General features: G+C 37.6%; 1 protein-coding gene across 5 annotated transcripts in view; it reads right to left on the bottom strand.

Annotated features, from left to right (window-relative positions):
* The window catches only part of ANKRD17 (ankyrin repeat domain 17), a 165,329-nt gene extending 144,418 nt beyond the window's left edge, over positions 1-20,911 (bottom strand). For 3 of the 5 annotated variants that reach the window (XM_070614670.1, XM_070614671.1, XM_070614676.1), the window contains exon 1: positions 20,311-20,911. In XM_070614670.1, coding sequence (XP_070470771.1) covers positions 20,311-20,742 — 432 coding nt within the window. In that variant the 5' untranslated portion in view covers positions 20,743-20,911. Of the gene's footprint in view, positions 1-2,788; positions 3,750-20,310 lie in introns of those variants that run through there. The other 2 variants (XM_070614674.1, XM_070614673.1) reach the window with 2 other exon arrangements.
* Between the last annotated feature and the right edge of the window lie 1,079 nt (positions 20,912-21,990).

Genomic DNA, 21,990 nt, shown 5'->3' with positions numbered 1-21,990 from the left:
CACTCCAGCTTACTTAGAAAACTATGTACCAAATCTGAAACTATGTATCAAATCTGAAAAACATACAATTAGAAATCTCCTTCCCAAAAGATCTGATGCAACACTCCTAAAACTAGGCTTTCAAAAAACATTTTATCTATGTAGAGCATAAACAGGATGCCAACCTGCCTTTGAAATGGCATCAAAATAACATTAACTCCTTCATTCAACAAATATTATTGTCTGGCTAGGGACATGATATCAGCCCCATCTTTAGAAGGATTAAAAAAGGCCATTTCTATTTCCAACTTCCTTCTTCCAGTTCTCCCAGAAGACACACCCTGCCTCTAGTAGCTGTGGCTCTCCTTGATCACCTGACTTCCTCCTTATGGACAAACCAGGCTTCTAATCCCAGTCTCAGTAAGTCAGAGAAAATGTCATCTTATTTAGAGGCACTGGTGGGGAAAAGGACTCAGAATTTTCCATTATATCCAAATTTTTTTATTTTTTTGGTTCACTTATGTATTTATGAATGGAAAAAACTTACAATGCAGTATACCCAAATTTTTAAGAATACACTTTTTATAAAAGAGTCAGGGAAAGAATTCAGGAATTGACATAAAAAATGGAAAGTGTGGGGCTGGCCTGGTGGCGTAGTGGTTAAATTCACAAGCTCCACTTCAGCGGCCCAGGGTTTGCAGGTTCAGATCCCTGGTGCAGACCTACACGCCACTAATCAAGCCACACTGTCGTGGCATCCCACGTACAAAGTGGAGAAAGACTGGCACAGATGTTAGCTCAGTAACAATCTTCCTCAAGCAAAAAGAGGAAGATTGGCAACAGATGTTAGCTCAGGGCCAATCTTCCTCACCAAATTAAAAAAAAAGTGTAAGTGAATCAAGAATTATGCATCCTGCATAAAATAATCACATTTGTATTCTATGCAACTTTCCAATTTCCTGGACTCAATCGCTATGTGTCCCTCTCCTTCTATCTCAGATAGTTTCTAAAAACCACATGGCCATGGAATGTCCCTATAAATAAAAGTATTATTATCTAACTAGGCAGATGCAACACATCTGCAATCTTTTCAATATTCTATAACCTATTTTATAGGTTATATTATTTTTATTATAAAGGCTTATGACACATTCTACTTCATAACTACAATTAAGCCTATTTTGTATATTTTCTAGATTAATTCTACAAACTAAAAATCAATTAAGTACATTTATAACATGACTAAGTAAATACTAGTAACTGAAGGAAATGTAATTTTATGTCATATAGACATTACCGGTTGAAAGAGAATTGTCCACATATTCTAGACTGGTAACACTGTTGAATTTTCTTCTAGCTTTCTTCAGTTCTTTTCAAAGGCCCAAGATCTCCACTGTAGTTACCACTGTTTCCTCCTCCCAACACTAGCCTACCACTATATCCTCTATCTTGGATTATATATTTCATTGTACTCTAGTATCTCAAATATTTTCATATTAAGGTACATAGTTTTTCCAAGTGTAAAAAATGTACTTGTCTTTATATATAAATAGTGTGGCTGAATATAGAAAATTTAGGTCCAAATCTACTTTGCCCCAAATGGTGAAGACCCTACTCCACTGTCTTCAAGCATTCAGCAAGGATGCTAAGAACTTAATCATTTGATTTTCCATTTTTCATTCCCTCTCTCTGGCAGTAACTGGGGATTTTGTCTTTATCTTTAGAGTTCTGAAATTTTACCAGATGTAGATCTTTGTCCATTCATCCTGCTTGGTATTAGATGGGCTCTTTCAATCTGAAATTCATTATCTTTCTCCAGCTCATGAAATTTTCTTCAATTATTTCTTTCAGTATTTTTCTCCTTCCCACTGTTCTGTTCTCTGCTTCTAGAACTCATATTTACAGACGTGAAAACTTTGTGATGTATTTTCCATACCTCTTTAATTGTCTCAATTTTTCCAGAATTTTTTTTTTTTTGCTTCATATAAACAGAGTTTCTCCTCTTTAGCTCCAAATCAACAATTCAGTCTTGATTCACGCTAAATTGCTATTTAGCTCATCCATTAAAATCTTTCTTTATAATTTTCAAATCTTTTCTGGTTCTCTGCCCCCTTTTCAGTGAAACCATGATTAATCATTGCAACGTGTTCTTAAATCTTAAAATGAAATACCAATTACTTTTTTCCTTTGAAGTTTTCTTCTGAATTATATCTGAGGTTAGTTGTTCTTTTATTCATCTTAATCCTCTTCCATCTTGATTCTCCTCAATCATCTGAATATCCCTGTCTGTTTATATTGGTGAATAAAAGTTAGTTTAGAAAGTACAGGAAGCCAGTGTGGGCTCTGAGTTGTTCGGGTTTGTTTTCCCAAGTGGCTTCTCTCTTAACTGGGAGAGTAGTACTATTTAAGCAGGCAGGGCATATGTATAAGCAGACATCCCAGAAAGGTACCTAGACAGGAAGTCAAGCTCACTGGGAACCGCCAAAACTGCTTTCCTCAGAGTAGCATGCTTTAGTGCCTCTGCTTCTCTCTCAGGTTTCAACATTTCATTAGATGTCCTACTAAACTGTTGGTCTACTTTCTTAAGAGAATAGTTCTCAGAGTTCAGGCCTGAGGGCAGGCATCATTGCCACCAGAGCTGTTTAGCCTGGAGAAAAGGCAGAAAGGAGGCCCAACTAACTCAGCACTTTAGAAAATAATTCCTTAAAAAATTCTTGATTATTACCCAATTGCCCACTACTGTTCTTTGTATTTGTTAACTCCAAGCTTGGAGCCTTTCCAAGGTTCCCCTAGGAAAACCTGAGCTTACCTCTGGTATCTTGGGTTCCAGTTTCCTCTGAGATTTTGCTGTCAATCCGATCCCGTGAACTTTCTATCTTCTTCAAAATTCCTGGTCCTCTGATGGTACCTGTAGTGGACTGTGAACTGTAATTTTACTGCTCAACATGCTTTCTCCCCACCCCCTTTTTCTAGTAACATAATCCCTCTTGTCTGTGGGGAAAATATTCCATGTGATCTGGGTAGAGGTGATTCTTCCCAGCCACCACAGCGGTGGCCACATGACCCAGGTCTGGCTAGAATATCCCATCCCACTCTCCTTTGGCAGCCATCTTTGCCTGGCTGAAAATAAAGCTAATACAAAAGAAAAGAGAGACTAAAAACATTTAGAGAGAAACAGTACTTGATGACATCATTCAAATCTGGGTTTGGATCTTCTTCCCTCCTTCCCCACACACATGCAAGCACACACTAAAGTTACTGAGCCAACGAAGTCCTTTTGCTCCTCCTTCAAGGTAGTTTGATTAATACAATAACATCTGTTCCCGCTTTTCAGATCTGTGCTTTAATGCAGTCTTTAAACAATATCAGTGGGACATTGGGAAGAAAGGAAGTTAAAGGAATGTGCTCAATCCACCAAATTTAAAAGGAAACTTAGGACAATAACTGCAAAATAAGCCTGAACAAATGAAATTAAAGCTTTATAGTTTGCTGTTAAACATATAATGAGAAAATAGCTGTGAAAAAGCAAAAAAAAAAAAAAAGAAAATAGCTGTAAAGTTTACTAAGTACATCTTATTGTTCCATAAGACATCCTTCATAACTCTAGAGAGAAAAAAGCAGATATAAAAATCAATTATTCTTAACTAGCTTTTTCTCTTAGTCAAGATTCCAATGGTTTCAAAGAGAAAAAGAATGAACGAGGGAAGGTGATAGCCAATTAATGGGTCCTCTTGCCAAGTAAAGCTGTTCTTCTGGGCTCCGTGGGGTACACAACAAAGTTGTTCATACATGTAATAGCAAGACAAAAAGCTGCAATATCAAGCCTGTGTTTTCTATGTTTTAGCATAAAAACAAGAGGATTCAGTGATATGCAAAGACTTCCCACATACTAAGGCACATTTGCAACTTAAAACACATTCCACTACTGGGATCTGGCCAAGAACTCAGGTACTAGAGTTGGGTTTGAGCAAGCAAGCTGGGTCAAAAGGTGGACAGGATCTTGGGCTGTGAGGTGGTTATATGGAGGCAGAGTAAGAAAATAAAGACAGAAAAGGTACAAGTGAAAGAACAATCCACTAGCAAGTTAGGGATGTTTTAAAGGTTCTGAGATCTAGAAAACCACATGGTCAAATCTTTGCTTTGATACTTTGCCATTTTATCTAGAACTATATAATCACCTGCTAAGCCTACAGCAGAGAAGTCACAGAAATATTGTTTGCTTCATCATTCTCAGAAAAGGAGATAAAAGAGTAAGAAAAGAATGTTGCATTTCCCATTACTCTTATCACTCCCTCTTTATTAACAGTTTGATAAAGTACCATAAATTTTTAAATTAGGAGAATTTAAAAACATATTCTATTTAAATACTAAAGATCTAATGACTCCAAAATATAATCCTAAAAGGGCATCTAAGCCATACAATTATCACTTGTGGAATCTTCACTACAGAATCTCTCTATGCTAATACTGGCTCCACCTAAAATTAATGAACCCACATGCACAATTACAGTTGAAGAGTGTAACTGGCAATCTACAAATTCAATAAAATAATCAAATTAAATGGAGTTAGGAAGGAAAATGAGACAAAGATTTTTCTAAATTCCAGATTTCTAATTTTATTTTTTAAAAATAGCCAGTCTTACTAGTCAGTAACCCCATTTTCACGAAGCTCTCCATTCTTTCTTATAGTTCAGTTAAAACCCCTATAGTTCACAAATGTTTCCACACCCATAATCTCACTTCATCTCCACCAAGAGAAGGTATTATTATGTCCCTTTTTCATGAGGCTCTGGGAGATTCAGCTTGCATGTCATACTTACTTGACAGCATGAATTAAGATGTAGCAGGGTCTAAAACAGCGTTCTCACTTCACCTTTTGAGAATTTACTATAGAAGAGGTCATCTACACGATATGTATTTTGATTTGATGTTCCAGAAATGGTGAAGAATAGTATACTATTCACTCACAATCTATGAAATCCATCTCAAGATTAATCACATGAATTCTTCACAAAAAAAGTTAGGAAAACAAGATAGAACAGTGCAACATTAGCTACACTCCGAGTGTCTTTTATTTGGCGGGGGGGGGGGGGGGGTTATCTTATAATCTGGTATTCTAACCAACTCTGAAATGTTACAGTACTATTACTACTTATGTATAATGACCTAGAGGTAAGTCATAAATTAGAATAAGCTGTCATTCACAGTGATCTGTAAAGAGGACCCAAATGCAAGATAAAATGAGCTAGTGAGCAATTTATATAAAACATACTTCTTGGGCAATTACTAGGGAGGCCACATAAGAGTAAGGAAGCAGTGAACTACAGGAGTTAAGACAGCAGACTTTGCTATGAGACTTACCAGGTTTATATTCCATTTCCATCATTTACTGTGACCTTGAACAAGTTATTCTTTGCCTTGATTTTTTTCCAACCATAAAATGTGGATAATAATATTATCAACCCCTTAGAGTTGTTTTTGGGGATTAAGTGAGATACTATACATAAAGCAATTAAAATTGGACCTGGCATATTGTAAATGCTCATTAAAATATTAGTTACAGCGGTTATAATTACCCAATGTGCTAAGTGTTATGAATACCTTCAGGGAAGAGGTAATATTTCACCTGGTCCTTAATGGCTCAAGCGGTTAACAGAGAGTGACATCTAGAGAGAATAGGGCTTGAAAGCTGACATCTGACCTAGCACATTCTAAAACACACTAAACCACTACAAAACCACTACAGTTTAAACAATATGGCATTGACACACATAATAAAATGGGAAGTACAGAAACAGACTCATGTACCTTTGGTCCAGCACTTTCACCACAGGAATAATACACAAAGATATATATCAAAAAGAGTCCACCGCAGTGTTGTTTGTAATGGGAGAACGCTGAGAAGAACTAAAACACTGGCTACAAACACTGGATAAAACCAGGGAAGTCATGATATCTAACCGGGGAATACTCCACAGTTGTTGAAAGAAATAAGGTAAACCATATGGTATTTATATGGAAGAACCTATGATAGACTATTAATTAAAAAAGAAAGTTTCAGAATGTTTTTATAATGACCTCACTTATGCAAAACAAAAATTTGTTTACATAAATACACATGTGGATACATGTCTGAAAACACACAAAGGCATGAAATCATATACACTTAAAATTTACACCTTGGGATAGAAAAGAAGGGAAATTTTCAACTCTTATTCCTTATCTTCCTCTACTATTTACATTTTTACAGTTTACATTTACTCATGATTTAATAAAAATGGGAAAAAAGATAATGCAATCTCTCTTTAAAATTCCTCCAATATAAAAAAACAAATAAATGTATAAAATAAAACACCAGTCACAGTTTAGTATCATTGCTGCATCCTTTAGCATAGGTTTGATTTAAAAGCTGTGTCATCCCTCAGATAGAATTAAAACTTATCTACCTCAGGTCTTATAACAGCTCTTCTATTTTGGCATTTTCTGAAAATCAACTGCATTTCCCAGTTCATTTGAAATATATTTTTAAAACACTGAAACAAAACTAAAGAGCACTAGAATGACAATGCAAGAGAATTAGAACACATTCATAGAGTTTGTAGGTCCTGCCCCAATAGTGTACAGAGATGTTCAAGTCCAAAGACAGCCTTGTTAAGACTAATGACATCACACAAATCACTAAGAACATTATAAAGCTGCTGGTGCTCCTCTCGTCTTCCTCATAAAAACATCTTTACTTCTCTAGTAGAAACTTGTCAGGTAGGGAAGAAAGAACAGAAAGAAGAATTCAAGCCTGCTTACAGCCTTAGAGATAGGAGGAAAAAAGCTGTTTCAAAAGATCACTTACTACATTAAACGAAAAATACAGAAAACTACTTTGTTAACCATAAAACCCTGGAGATGTTAGTTACTATCAAACAGCACAGGAAACTACTTAGTACAAACAACTAATTTTAGTATGTGGGCCTTCAGGTTATACAAAAGCAGTACAGGTAAAGATGTATATACTGAGCAGATACAATCCACTCTATTGTTCTATTGTCTAAATATGTGAAATAAAGGTAGCATTTCAAACAGTGGGAAAGGAAGGACTACAAAAGAGCTAAATCAACTGATTACCTATCTGGAAGTAGAAGATTAAGTTCCTATCTTCCTTCATAAACCAACAGAAATTTGAAATACATGAATTAAGTTTAAAAAATAAGAGGTAAAATAGCCAAGAGGTGGAAGCAACCCAAATGACCGTCAATGGATGAATGGATAAACAAAGCGTGATAACTACATAGACTGGATTATTCAGTCTTAAACAGGAAGGAAATTCTGTCACATACTATGGCATGGATGAATCTTAAGGACATAATGCTAAGTAAAATAAGTCGGTCACAAAAAGACAAATACTGTATGAGGTACCTAAAGTAGTCAACTTCACAGACTCAGAAAGTACGATGATGGTTGCCAGGAGCTGAGGGAAGAGAGGAGAGATGAGTTGCTGTTTAATGGGTATAGAGTTTCAGTTTTTCAAGATGAGAAAGTTCCGGAGACAGTTGCACAAAAATGTGAACATACTTACTATTGAATTGTACACTAAAAGCTTAAAATAGTAACTTTTTTTTTACCATTTACCATGTGTTGTTTACCACAAATTTTTTAAATTATAAACAAGTTAGAGGTACGTACTAAATTACTTAAGCCATTAAAAAAAAAAACTAAACTATAAAGAGATCAAATAAAGCACTTGATCAAACTCCTTTCTAACATCTCAGTGGTAAATATGTTAAAAATACAATATATAGGGGCTGGCCCAGTGGCATAGCGGTTAAATTTGCATGCTGTGGTTCAGCGGCCTGGGGTTCACAGGTTCAGATCCTGGGCGCAGACCTACCCACCACTCATCAAGCCACGCTGTGGCAGCATTCTACATACAAAAAGCAGAGGAAGATTGGCACAGGTGTTAGCTCAGGGCCAATCTTCCTCATAAGAAAAAAAAAAATATATATATATATATACATATGATTAAAAGGAAAAAGGATGTATATGAACTGAATCTATAAGGCACAAATCTTTATAAAACTGATGTGAGAAAGAAAATTAGTTTCTCCCAACAAATTTGAAAATCTATATGAAACAGATAATCTTCACAGAAAATATAAATTAAAATGTTAACGAAATCAGGGGCCAGCCCAGTGGCGCAGCGGTTAAGTTCGCATGTTCCACTTCTCAGTGTCCCAGGGTTCACTGGTTCGGATCCCGGGTGCAGACATGGCATCACTTAGCTAAAGCCATGCTGTGGTAGGCGTCCCATGTATAAAGTAGAGGAAGATGGGCATGGATGTTAGCTCAGGGCCAGTCTTCCTCAGCAAAGAGAGGAGGATTGTTAGTAGTTAGCTCAGGGCTAATCTTCCTCCAAAAAAAAAAAAAGAAAAAAAAGTTAAGGAAATCAAATCCAACAATGTATTAAAAGAATGCTACCTCATATTCTGTATTCCAAAGAGTTTAATATTAGGAAATGTTATTATTGCAATTCATTACATGAATAGATTGGGGGGAAGGGGGAGAAACGATCACTTCAATAGATGCCAAAAATGCATTTGATAAAATTCGGCATATTTCTGATAACACTTAGTAAGCTAAGAGAAAGAGAAACACTAAATTGATAAAGGATATTTGCATTATACTTGACAGTGACACAATAGCATTCCCATTAAAACAAGAGAAAAACAAGGATAGCCTCTATTATCACTTTTATTCAACATTTTCAGAGTGTTCAAAACTAACGCAATTAAGAGAAGAAAAACAAATAAGAGGTATAAATATTAAAAGAGAGAAGACAAAAGACAAAATTATTTCTTAGAGTCAATATAATTGACATAATATGAGAATTCAGCTTAGCGGCCATATGCGCAAGATCGAGTATCAAAATCAACAGGTTCCTATACTCCAACAATAACTAATTAGAAAGTGTAATGGAAGAAAAACACCATTCACAATAGCAATAAGAATTATAAAATAATTACTAATAAATTCCACAAGAAATGTGCAAGACCTATACGAAAACCATAAAATTTTATTAAAGACAGATGAAGGGCCTGAAAAAACAGAGGCATGCCATGTTTCTGAATGGGAATGCTCAGTAATATACATCTATTTCTCCCCAAATTAATTCAAATTTCAATGTAATTCCAATCAAAATCTCAATGGGCATATTTTATGGCAGTTTACAAAAGCCATCGGACAAGTTTAAACACATAATATCCAAAACTCATGATGAAGATCAATGAGGGAGAACTCATCTTCTAAGATATCAAAGGATGCTAACATATTAGGTTTAACCATAACAAATCAAACAGTGGATGACTTTTGATTTACAAAAAGAGCAATTTCAAAAGGTTCAACCCAGTAACTAAAATTGATGTGGAATAGGAATAAACAAATAGCTGTTAGGAATCTGGGAATGTTAAAAGCTCAAATTCCCCCACTCCCACCACCTGCAAATCCCTTTCTAAGTGGTAATAAACAGATAAGAGTCCACTAAATTATCTAATATCAATAAAGCTTGGTTAAAGACCAACAGGGCCTCCTATTTCTCACCCCAGTTAAACTTACCAGTGACAAGCAGAAAACTGAAAGAGAAGGTGGACAAGAGGAGAGGGGTAGGTGGAGGAAGTTTCTTCCAACAATCCTTGGGAATGATATCTAAGTTGAAATCTAAAAGATGAGAAGAAACAAAGCACCAAGGGAAGAACATCCAAGAAAGAAAATAAAAAGACCCCAAGTGAGAAAGTCTGCATGTTCTGAGAACAGAAAGGTCAGTGTGACTAGAAAACAGCGAACGAACTGAAAGCGATATAAAATGAGGTTAGAACAATAAGAAGAAACAGCCATACGAGCAAAGAGAAGTCGAATAATGATTACATTTCAGAAAGATTAGTCTTGTTGCTGCATGAAGAATGCATGAAGTATGGGGAGACAAGAGAGCTAGGAGATCAAATCAGAAGACTACTAGAAAGTTCAAGAAAGATAACAGCCTGGGCTAGGGTGATGATAGCAAAGATGGAGAGAGGTGGGAAGTTTAACGGTATACTTTGGAGGTCTTATGTCCAATATCTTTTCCCTTCCTACGCTCCCATCTTACCTCTTTAGCAACAGAAACACTGTTTCTTTAGGAAACCATTCCATGAGGCTCAGGTGGGAATGACCTCTCCTAGTCCACCTCCTAGACTGCACAAATGTTGAGGGGCCAGAAAGTTCAGCCTAGTACCCAAGAAGAAAGGTTTAAATTGGAGATATAAAGTAGAGAGTCACTAGCATACGCATATATAAACACTCAAGACGAGATAAAATCACCTAAGCAGTGAGACCGGATATCAAAAAGGGCCCAGGACCGAGCAATGAGGTACCAAATAATCAAAAGATGTATAGTAAAGGGGATAGGAGGAAGCAAAAAGGAGCCAGTAAGGTAGAAACAGGAGAGGTTAGTGTTACATAAGCAAAGAGAGTAGCACTTTTTAAGAGGCAAGGACTGGTCAACAAGGTCAAATGCTACTGAAAAGAGTAGATGAGAGATGGACACAATAATTAAGTCTATATCCAACAAGATATCCATGTATCTTTGGAAAACAATGTACAGAACTAACAAAAGAAAATTTCTAAGAAATTTTTTTAAATACTGGGGTGAAGGTCTCCACAAGTCATAAAAGAATAATTCATTTTACTTCACGAAAATAAAAATTTTCTCCATTGTGAAAATCCTGTAAACAGAATAAGTGTTAACAAATAACACAGCAAAGGATTTATACCCATAAATAGAAACAGCACCAACAAATCACTAAGAAAAAGACAATTCTAATAGAATAATAAGTAAAGGATAAAACGGGAAATTTTCAAAAGGAATCCAAATGAAAAATAAACATGAATATTTACTCCCTGTCAACAGTAACCAAGAAAATGAAAACAAAACTATTTTTGGTTAACAGATTTTTTAAACTAAGAAGATTGATCATATCCAGTAGCATTCTTATACATTGTTGATAAAGTGAAACTTGGGAGTATTTACCAAAGTTAACATGTGCATAACCTCTGGCCCAGCAATTCCATTTCTAAGAATCCATCCCAAAGAAATATTTTTGTACTTAAAAATAACTGTAAAAGGATGTTCACTTCAGCATTATATGTGTAATAGCAATGTAGTGAAAACCATGTAAATGTCTACCAACATAAAAAATCAAATAAATTATGTACCTTCATACTATGTAACATTCACAAAGAAATGAGAACAGTGAGGCAAATCCTAATGTACTCTCTCAGACACACACACCCTCCTCACACACACACACACACACACACACACTCTCTCTCTCTTCTCTCTGTCACTCATTCATACTCATTCTCACCAAGAAACTAAAACATTTGATATAAATCAAGCTGTTAGCAGCATTTACCAAGAAAAAGTGGGATAAAAATCTTTACTTATTAGAAGACTCTTTTTTTACAAGTATGAATGCCTTTGTTAGTTTTCATAGTTAAAGTATAATCATCTGAAGATGCATATCTTCAATTCATATATTTTAAGAATGTTCATCAATGAAACTTTTAGCAGACAAACATTCTAAGTGACAGCTCTGTTCTGTGTGATAATTTAATACACAACAAATAAAAAGAATGAAAAGACCATTTCAAATAATAATGATTAATTATGGAGAACAGGATTATAGGTGATTTTTGTATTCTTTAGATCTTTTGATTTTGTCCAATTTTCTACAAATATGTTTCCACAAATATGTATGTTTAGTTATACAAACATTATATTTAAAATCTAACTTAAAAGATATTTAACACTGTACCCTACACTGTCCCATAGCTCAGTTTCTCATATTTTAACATATCTGTACCTGCAGCAACCACGAGTATACTTAAATAGCTACCTCTTTCATACTACAAAATCTTCAGGGTAAAATCAGAATGGATGATTCTTTGGAGTCAATGACATTCTAGAAAAATAGCACAGACAGACCTCATCTTAAAAAAATAAGAACATAATACCACAAATCAGACGGTATTCCAAGAGACACTCAGTCTACCCTACTCATATTCAAAGACAGAAATAAAATGATCCTTATGAGACCAACTCTAAAGGCACACAGTTACACTGAAAACTAACACAGACTCCCAAATAAATAATTTTACAGAATTAAAATCATCTTCATAGCCTTAAATTATTAATTTTATCTCAACAAGACTTAAATTTTATGAAGCTAGGAGAATGTTTCAGTTTCTTCAAATCCCTCATAATCCCTAAGTGATTTTGCTAGGTCTCAATAACACTTCTCATATAAATTTAGTTGGAAAAACATCCTAATAGTGATACTTATCTTCTAAAACTCATAACAGAATTTCATCACTGTGCTAAGTTTTCATGTATGTACGTATGTTTAAAAGTTTTATTACTACAACATACATAAAATCATTTAACTCAATACATACAGCTCTCATTTTAAATATAGCTAACTTTTTCACATTCACTGAGAGAGAAATGGTTGAGATTACTATATACTGAAAACAGCCACACATAGGAGATACTCAATAAAAGTTTGTCAAATAAAAGAATTCCTATACTGCATCTCACAGTAGTAAGAGCTACAATAGAGGCTTTTCAACATGACTATTTTTGTTATTAACATCATATAAAAAATTAGAGGGAAACATAGCATAGAGAAGGAAAGACACAATAATGGGGTCAAAGAGTGAACTGGAAATAGACCTGGTGTAACACAAACTGGAAGACTTCCTTTTCTCCTCAGGTTTCAGATTTAGGGTGATAAGAAAGAAGGAAAAATAGAACTTCATGTTAATGTTGATTCCAAATTCAAAACAGACGAAATCAAATTTTCCAGATCTCTCTGAAATATTTTTCAATCAAAGATTCTTTAATTAAAAAACAATCCACGAGGAAAGACCCAGACCAAGAATTAACATTACAATAAGTTTTTACTTCTTCACTTTTCTTTTGTTCTTTTCTGTTCCTTTCTTTTTTGGGGGGAAAGGGGGATAAAAAATATGAAAGATTAAATGAGACCAAATGATAGCTTGGGAGGGGCATATGCCCTGCTAAAGACACACAGCTACAGACTAGTTTCATATATTTGTCATGTCTGGTCTGCACTTTCAAATAATCTGGAGAAACGAAAACTGAAGAGTTCACTTATTTTCAAAATTGAAATACCACTATCTAATGCACCTCATATTTTTCTCCATGTTATGACTCAGTTTGAGTAACTGGTTAATTTGAACATTAACTGAACATTAAGTAACAAGCAATAAGAGTATTATTAAGTATAATCTGCAGTCCTCCTTCATCATGGATTCCATCCCTAACCCTCCAATCATTTTTAAACTATCCCTCTTTAGAACTTCCATGGTTTTAGTCATCATTTTCACGATACAGCAGGCAGAAATATATATAATCTATTTGTGCAGATGTATCATAGCCTTATTTAAATTAAGAATTATGATTTTTCTCTAATATCTTATTTAATCTTGTTCAATATTATGTTGAACTTTTACTGAAAAAGCATGCTTTGTTTAAGACCATTCACCCAAAAAAGCACATTTTTTTTTTACCTATGACTCAAAAAACCTATTTAACATTTTAATCTATTCTCAAGAATCTTGTCCATTCCCATCAGCACAATTCACTGTGATCTATCTGCATGCTTTGAGAGAGATTTTATCATCTATTAAAATTGTTCATAAAAACACTAAATAATATTAGCTCCAAAAGGAATTCCTAAAGTATTGTGATCTTTACATTTTTTTCTATCTGACTTTCTTTTATTTCTAGTCTCACACAAAAGTAAACTTAAAAAGTCAATTCTTTTTAAAGATCAGGTAATGTTTATGAGTTTTATAGGATGACGGAAGGCAACCTAAGTTATGCTTTCAATAATTAGGTCTATATTAATTTTGAGTTCTATGGTAATCTTGGGGAAAATAAAACCCAACATGTCCCTTTTTAATAATTAAAACACCAAATTATAAATCATGATAAAATATCTATATTGCTCCACAATTCCACTTCCCCTCATGACTGGATAAGAACAGTTGTAAGACAAAATAAAAGTTAAGAGAAGTTAAGCACCATTAAGTAAGCAAGGGTATTTTGCTTCTGGGTGGCAAGTAGATCGGCATAACTCTACCAGATAGGTAAGGTTCCAGGGACTAGAAGGGTATTCATATTTACACATCACCTTCAATTCTCTAATGATCTGCTTTTTTCAAGAGATGAAAGTTAGTCAGATTTGGCATAGGTTACCATAGATGTTGGTGCCCCCTATTGGTCCTAACAAAAACATAAGTGGTATCAGCAGGTATTCACATGCCATTATGAAGTGAAAATTCCTTTTCATCTATGGTCAAGTATGGAAAAATTATAAGGAAACTCATTATATCCACATTTCCTAACCCACTAAATTATTTTTATAAAAATACAGAATAAACAACTGTCATAAAGGCAAATACACTGCCTCAAGGACCTGACAACCAACCTCCTAGTCAACTGGACAGTATAAGTGAATACCAGTAGCAGCAGTGTAGTGATTTCTGAGAGTTAAAATGCCCTGCTTTAATGACTATTCAACAATGAAAAGTTTCACAGTACTAACTCCAATTAGGTTGGTGAGGTTAATGATGACTAGACTAAATTGAGTAATTAGAGTCCAATTAAAACATCTGACGGGGTCCACCATAAACAGCTGCAACCAAGTTCTGTTACCTTAAGACTTGAGGTGCCAAATATTTCCAGAGTTAAGTGGTTAAAGAAGAAATATTTATGAACTATTTTTACTTCAGAGATCTGACTTCATGAAAACCTAGCAAAGGTAAGACAATGGTGTACAGACACACACAGTACAGTGCAGGAGATATAAAGATGTATTTTAAGATAATGTTTCTGTCCTCAGATCTAAGTCCACAGCAGGATAGATGAAAACTGCTTCATCAATTAAAAGGCACAATACAAGGATTTAAGAGAGAGTAGGCATAGGGCTAGTTTACCAGAAAGAACAGAAAAATCTTGGACCCTCTACTTCACAACACAAACACCACATTTGTTACCAAATTACCTTAGTTAATGCAGTTTCTAAACAATCCACATAAATGCCTGTCTGATTCCCCACTGCCACTGCAGTGACAATGTTTCAAAACAACAAGGTGGGAGGAAGAAGGTAGTCACAGACCTCTGAGGATCTAAGAAAGTTTGTACTCATAGGTTGGGGGGAATCTTATAAGCAACTTCAACAAAATCTCGTGTTTAATTTCAGGGTATTCACAGCCTATCCAGACCCCAAGTTAAGAACTCCTATTTAAAAGGAAAATATTTTTTTTTAGCTTAATAAAGGCAGATAACCTTGAAAAGTACAAATCTTGAGAGGCAGGGAGAAGCAATAAATTGCCTCTAGAGAGTGGTTTTCACTATAAAGTTTCATTTTCTTAACAATTGTTAATTCTGGATGGTGGGAATATGCATGTATTTATCTATACTTTTCTGTATTCTTTTTTCAGTAAGTTTTTCAGAGTAAGAAAAGGAAAGAAAAGCTTGGGATAGCCAACTTGTCTTCAATGGTTGCCCTACTGCCAAAAAGTATCTCCCCCTATACCATCTGAATTCATTTTAACATTATCTGAAATGCCAAAATCAGAGATGTTGCACTCAATATCACACAACATAAGAGAGCATGTGAATGAGTAAGTGAATGAATGAGCAGGCTTTGAATCAAAGAGACATAGTATATAAGTCTCGTTCAGCCACTTATTAGCTATGCGACCCTGATGAAGTTACCTAAAATCCTTCTAAGCCAGTAACTTTGCCTCTAAAGTGAATATGAATATCACCACCACAAACATTTGCATACTTCTGAAACTTATACACTTTGTTCAGGATATCCATTTACCACTTAATCTTACTCTCATACCTCCCCCAAACCTTTATTTAATCATTGGTGCGTTTGTAAATCAGTGTATCTTAAAACAGTTTTCCTCACCATTGCTTAGCCAGTATAGCAAAATGCCCAGCATATATAGCAACTCCAAAAATTTACTGAATAATGAAACAAATATGACTTCATAGGGTTATGATGAAAATAAAATGACAATACATGAAAACTGTATTAACTCATTTAATTCTTGTAACAATGCTATTAGGTAGAATCTACTATTATCACCATCTACATATGAGGAAACAGAGGTGGAGCGAGGTTTAGTAACCTGCCCAAGACCACAAAGCTAGTGAGTGATAAATCAAGGATTTAAATCCAAGCTCCAGTGCATGCTCTTAACCGTTATGTTAGACTTGACATACTGTAGGCACTGAATAAGTAACAGCTTTTATTATGTTCTTAAAATGGAAATATATCTAGGAGGTTTAAGGTACTTATCAGGCACTTGACAATCAATGTCTACAGGTTTAACTGGCTTTCCCCTAATACCTATGGAAGATCACCATCACTAAGAGAAGTAATTAAGTAATTGAAAGACGTTGAAATCCATACTAAAGCTGTTCAGCAGTCCCGGATCCAAGAGACAAAGAAATTCTATTCCTTCTCTTGGTTGGTTTCCTAGATGAATTCTGGATTCTCCCTAGGTACTAGTTATTCACTGAAAATGTTTTTTTATCAAGTACTGTGCTTAAGCAGAATAGGAGACAAGACAATTATGACGGAACCATTGCTTCAAAGATCTTAACATCTTGTTTATAAATACTGCTTCACCAATTAAGAGATGAAACTGGGGAACAAGTAAGCTTCTCTGGGCTAATCTGGGATTCTACCATTATAACAGAGGACCTTAGACGGCATTTTCCATTGAAATACAAACAAACAAAAAAGATTTGGAAGTGAACTTGAGGAAACACAATCTACTTCTGAAATAATTTTTCTTTCTCCCTCATTCTCAGTCCTCCCTCTTTCCTGTCTATAAACAGATTCTCCCTTTCAAAATCCTTTCAAAAGTGAATGAATAAATCAGTACTAATTTATTTAATGGCTCCTCTTGTCTAAAATTTTTTCACTAGGTTTGTCCCTTAAATTTAAAGCCTCAAGCTACCTATAAAAATAGATAGAATTCTTATCAACTCCTACTGCATTTGCATTTTATGCATCTTCAACAAAAATATTACTTTTAATAGCAAGTTTTTCCCCTCTTTGAATTCTGCTTTAGAAAACACTGATGCCATTCAATTACATTTAAAAATGCATTCAAGAGAACGCAATGTTATTTCTGAAATGGAATATCAACTCTTGGAATTTCAACATTTTTTTCATGTAATATTCAAGTAAGCAATTTATTTTAGTCCACTAATTTGAAAAGAAGTGCATCACAGCTTTTGTGTTGGAAATACATTTCTGTTTTCCTTATTGGACAATCATCCACTGAAAGCCAAGAAAAGTAAACATTTTCCAATTTTTGATCTAAGTTTTTGTGTCAAATTGGGGGGGAGGTGGGAGAGGGAAGGGGAAAGCTCTTGGTCTTATATCTTTGTTTCCAGGTATACCTGAAGTTATACAAATTATCTAAAACAGATTATTCTACTTTGAAATACTGAAGAGAAAATCCAATTCTCAATAAGAATTAGATTCCTGTTCTTCAACATTCAAATAAAGTTCTTAGGTAAATTGAATCTCCTTTCCTTCCAACTTTTCCTCTTTTAGCAGATATAGAAAATATCCAGCTGGCATTTCTTCATAACGAATGCATATATTTGTTATATTATCCTCCACTTTTTTAGGTTAAATACTCCAAAACTGCACTGTTTCATATTCTTTTTTAACCTTTTGATGATTTTTATTGGAAGGATAATCTCAAGGATCATGTTACCCACATTCTTCACTGTGTAAGCAAAACAGAATGAATGAGAAAAAGGACTTATATACAATGAGTATTAGCCACAAGATTTCCTAGCTCTACAAAGTTAAACTTCTGGTGACGTATCAATAAAATGGTAATGAAATGAAAAACTGCACAACTCATCCATTTGGCTTTTGGTGTACAGTGACTGTGAGGTTTATTTATTTATTTTGGTCAAGGATGGAGGCAGGTATTGTAGTCCTTTCTGTCTGCTCATCCCCCATCATGTACTCGTATAGATTTATTTTTAATGGCTGTACCTTCTTATACTTACTTCTCCTGACTCATCTTCATAACAAATGACAAACCCATTGTTTACACCACTATGCAGAAGACAGAATAAAGCACACTCAAAACAAAGAAACACTTCCCTAGTTGATTGAAGTCAACATATACCACCCATATTTTCCAAGGAAAACAAACCTGACTCACAAAATTAACACACCTACAAACTTAAGGCTATTCTACATGATGTAGGAAATACTAAAAGTTTTGCTTATTAGGTCAAATTCCAATGGACAAAACTACCTAGATATGTGAAGTTTACAGCATAATATTCCAGTAAGTAGTGCACTCAACTTGTTATTGTGTTACTGGAGAATTTAAAAAAATAAAATACTGATATTTTGCCCATTATTTGCTGCATTATTGTGTTACCTCGCAATTCACTGCCTATTTTCTGAAAGAGGTCAGAAGGGGGATACAAGGAAACTGTCACAAAAAGTGTCCTGGTCTGAACTGCTAAAAACTTTGATTTCTACTTTTGCTACTATCCACAACCAGTTTCCTCTAAGCCTTGTTTTTCTCATTTTTAAAATAAAAGGGTTGGACTAGATTATCTCTAAAATGTTTCTCATCTCTACAAAGAATTATACAATTGAATGATTCTAACTGTCACAATAGATTTTATTAGAAATAAGGATCCAGTCACATCCTTCACTTGTTTCAAATGCAGCCTGAGCAACACATTGTCCTTAAATATCCAACTAGATCAATACAAAATCTATCAATACAAACTTATCCTAGAATTCAACAGGCTAAATGGAATAGCAGGGAATGTCTGTCTTTTTGGTATACAGATTTACACTACTACTTCTCTACCTATCTAACTTCATCCCGTCTGAGGCAAAAGAGAATCTGGTCTTTTACTAATACATAAGGCTCAAACTCTTTAAAATGTATTTCTCTATTTGAACAGATCACAAGATCCAATAACGCAATTTTCAAAACATCCATCTTGCACCAAGACAAGCTCTGTGTTTGTGGAAGAGAATAAACGGCAAGAGGGACTTCTAGATAATTCAGTTGTTCCCTCTTATAACTAAATTTATAATCAGCCTTTAAAGCTGTTTTCCTTCTGCTGCCTTAAGTTACAACTTCTTTCTCCAGATCAAGATTTTCTAGCTTCCATTTCAGGGAGTGGACAAGAGAGTTACAAAAGAGGTGATAGAACTAGTAGGGCTAACTCTTACTTTGTTGTCAGTATGGTATTTTTTACCGAGCTTTAGGATTATATGGCCTTCTTTGAAGAATAAGGTCCTGCAACGCCGCCTGTCTGTGGACCCAGGAAAAATTATAAACAGTTATTATGAAACCAGATCACTAGGACAAACCAAGAGGCCCTTCCTATCCCAACTCACCACAACCAAGCCTGGCTCAGACTCTTTAGCCGCCACATATTATCTGGAAAACAACAGGACCTAACTTAATTCTTCCTAACTAAGGAAGCACTTGAAGATGTATATGAATGTACGTGTAAGGATCAAATATATTTTCATCCCACTGAGTTATACATAAATGTACACGGACACGGACGTAAGATGAGTTCATTCAAAATCCTGGAGAGATCGAGGAAGTGAAGGTTACTTCAGCAACCACAATAGTTATGAAAAAAACCTGCAGCACAACACTATGGAAAAGTACAGCTTCTCACGTGTCTCTCTCATACACAGATACTTAGCTCTGAGTCCATTACAACCTTCCCTCAAAACTGCTCTCCTCCAGCTCACCAGCGGGAGAAATTTACCAACCTCCCAGTCTTTCCCCAAGAGACTCATCTACCTATTATCTTACCCCTCCCGCTTTGGTCCCGCCCCCGCCCCAGAAATAAGATGGCCCTACTGGCCCCAGGCAGACCCCGCCGGGAGTGCGAATAGAAGATCTAACCAATTCCCTCCATCCTTAACCATGTGAACCATGCCCGGTAACGTGCTGTTCACCAACTCTGTGGTCCTCCCACCCCCACGTGTCAGCTACCCTCCCCCACATGCCCACACCTCACGATTGAGGCCGGGGAAAGAAAGAGGGCAGAGGAAAGCCTGGCCCCTAAGATAGATCAACCCACAGGAATCTGTCCCACCGCAAGTCCCCTCCCACCTTCGGCCCCTGCCCTTTACAATCCCTTCCTCCCTCCTTCCTTTGAAACCAGGCCCTTGCCTCAGAAACCTCCTCTTCCTCGTCGTCGTCGTCCTCCTCTTCCTCGCTGTTGTTGCTGCTGGTGCCGCCGCCGCCACCTCCTCCGCCTCCACCGCCTCCACCGCCGCCGCTGTTGTCGCTGTCGCTGCTGCTTTCGCTGCTACTGGGGGGTCGGCAAGTCCGGTTACGCTTGGCCTTATGGTGCTGCTGCTGCTGCGGCGGCGGCTTTTTCTTTAGGAGCAGGTCGCAGACTCGCACCATCCCACGAGGAGACGAGGCCGAGCGAGCCCCGCTGCCGCCGCCAGCGCCGCCGCCAGCGCCGCCGCCGACCTCCGCCGCCGCCGCGGGGGGGCCCGCCACAGCCGCCACCGCCGGGGGGCTCCCTTCTCCCTCAGCTGCTGCTGCCGCCGCCGCCGCCGCCGCCGCCGCCACCGGAACCGTCGCCTTCTCCATCCCCAGAGAAAGAGGGAGGGCGCGGACGGGGGAGGGGCGTGGGGGCTACGCTCTACCGCGACTTCGGCCGCACCGGGGCCGACACAGCGCTCGGTGCCGCCTCCACCGCCACCGCCTCGGTCACCTCTACTGCCGCCGCCGCCGCCGCCGCTCCGCCAGCTCTCACCTCGTCTCGCGATACTAAGGGCGGGGAGCCTGACGATGGGAGGGAGGGAGGGAGAGGGAGGGAGTGTGAGGGAGAGGGCGGGGGCGGGGGGGTGGCGAGGCGTAGAGGGAGACCCGGGTGTCGGGATACCCAGAGGAGCCGAGACGACGAAGCAGCGGGGGGGAGTGTGTCTAGGGCGACTTCCGATGGGGGGACGGCGGGGACAGAGGACGGCCGCGGCGACTGCCGGAGCGCCCGCGAGCGCCCGGATTGCTTCTCTTTCCTCGCTATTTCCCCCACACGCAGCCCTTCAGCCCTCCCTTCTTCCTTCCTTGCTTGTGACTAGAACGCAGCCGCAGGCGGAAGTGCAAGTGACGCCATCAGCCGTCGCCCGAGCGGTGGCGCGCGGGTGGCCGAAAGACGAAAGTGAGACTTGGAGGGCCTGGCCCGGGCCGCGAGGGCGAGCGGGCGGTGCTGCGGGGCGCGGGGCGCGGGGCACGGGGCGGGCGGGCTGGCGTGGAGCGGCCCCCGCCGGCGGGGAAGGCGGGCGGGAGCGCGGTCCGCACGCTTGGGTAGCTGGAGGCCGGGACCGCCAGATCCGGGAGGTGGGGCCTCGTTGCGGACTGTTGCACGTAGTTTTATTCCTGGCCATTTTTTGCACCGGCGAATCGTGAGTTAGGGCTTTGGATCTTGAGAGGTGGCGTCGTATGGGGGAAGGAGCCCTCTTTGCCTAAGTTTTGGGTCATTGGCTTCCTGATCACTGAGTTCGCACTTGTGTAATATAAAGAAGTTCGATTAGGTGATTTCTGAGATCACACCATCTCTAAAGTTTCCAAAGTGGAGAAGACAAGAGAAGGAAGGAGGATCTGTGCCAGAGTTTGCAGACCATTCACTGAATGACCCTGATTTAGTTCTTCCACCCCTCACCGACTCAGCTTTTGTCTATGAAGTGAGCATCATAAATAATCATCCTTATCTCTGCATATCTTGGAATATTGTGATGCGCGAGGGTTGTGAAGGTGTAGGTGTGTGAAGAACTTCCAGGACTTTTGAAATAGCGTAGCTTATTGAACTCAGAATTATCCTTTCTGGTCCAATAAGAG

This window comes from Equus przewalskii, chromosome 3 (genome assembly GCF_037783145.1).
Source record: "Equus przewalskii isolate Varuska chromosome 3, EquPr2, whole genome shotgun sequence".
Lineage (NCBI taxonomy): Eukaryota > Metazoa > Chordata > Mammalia > Perissodactyla > Equidae > Equus > Equus przewalskii.
This window is presented reverse-complemented; position numbering and strand designations above follow the sequence as displayed.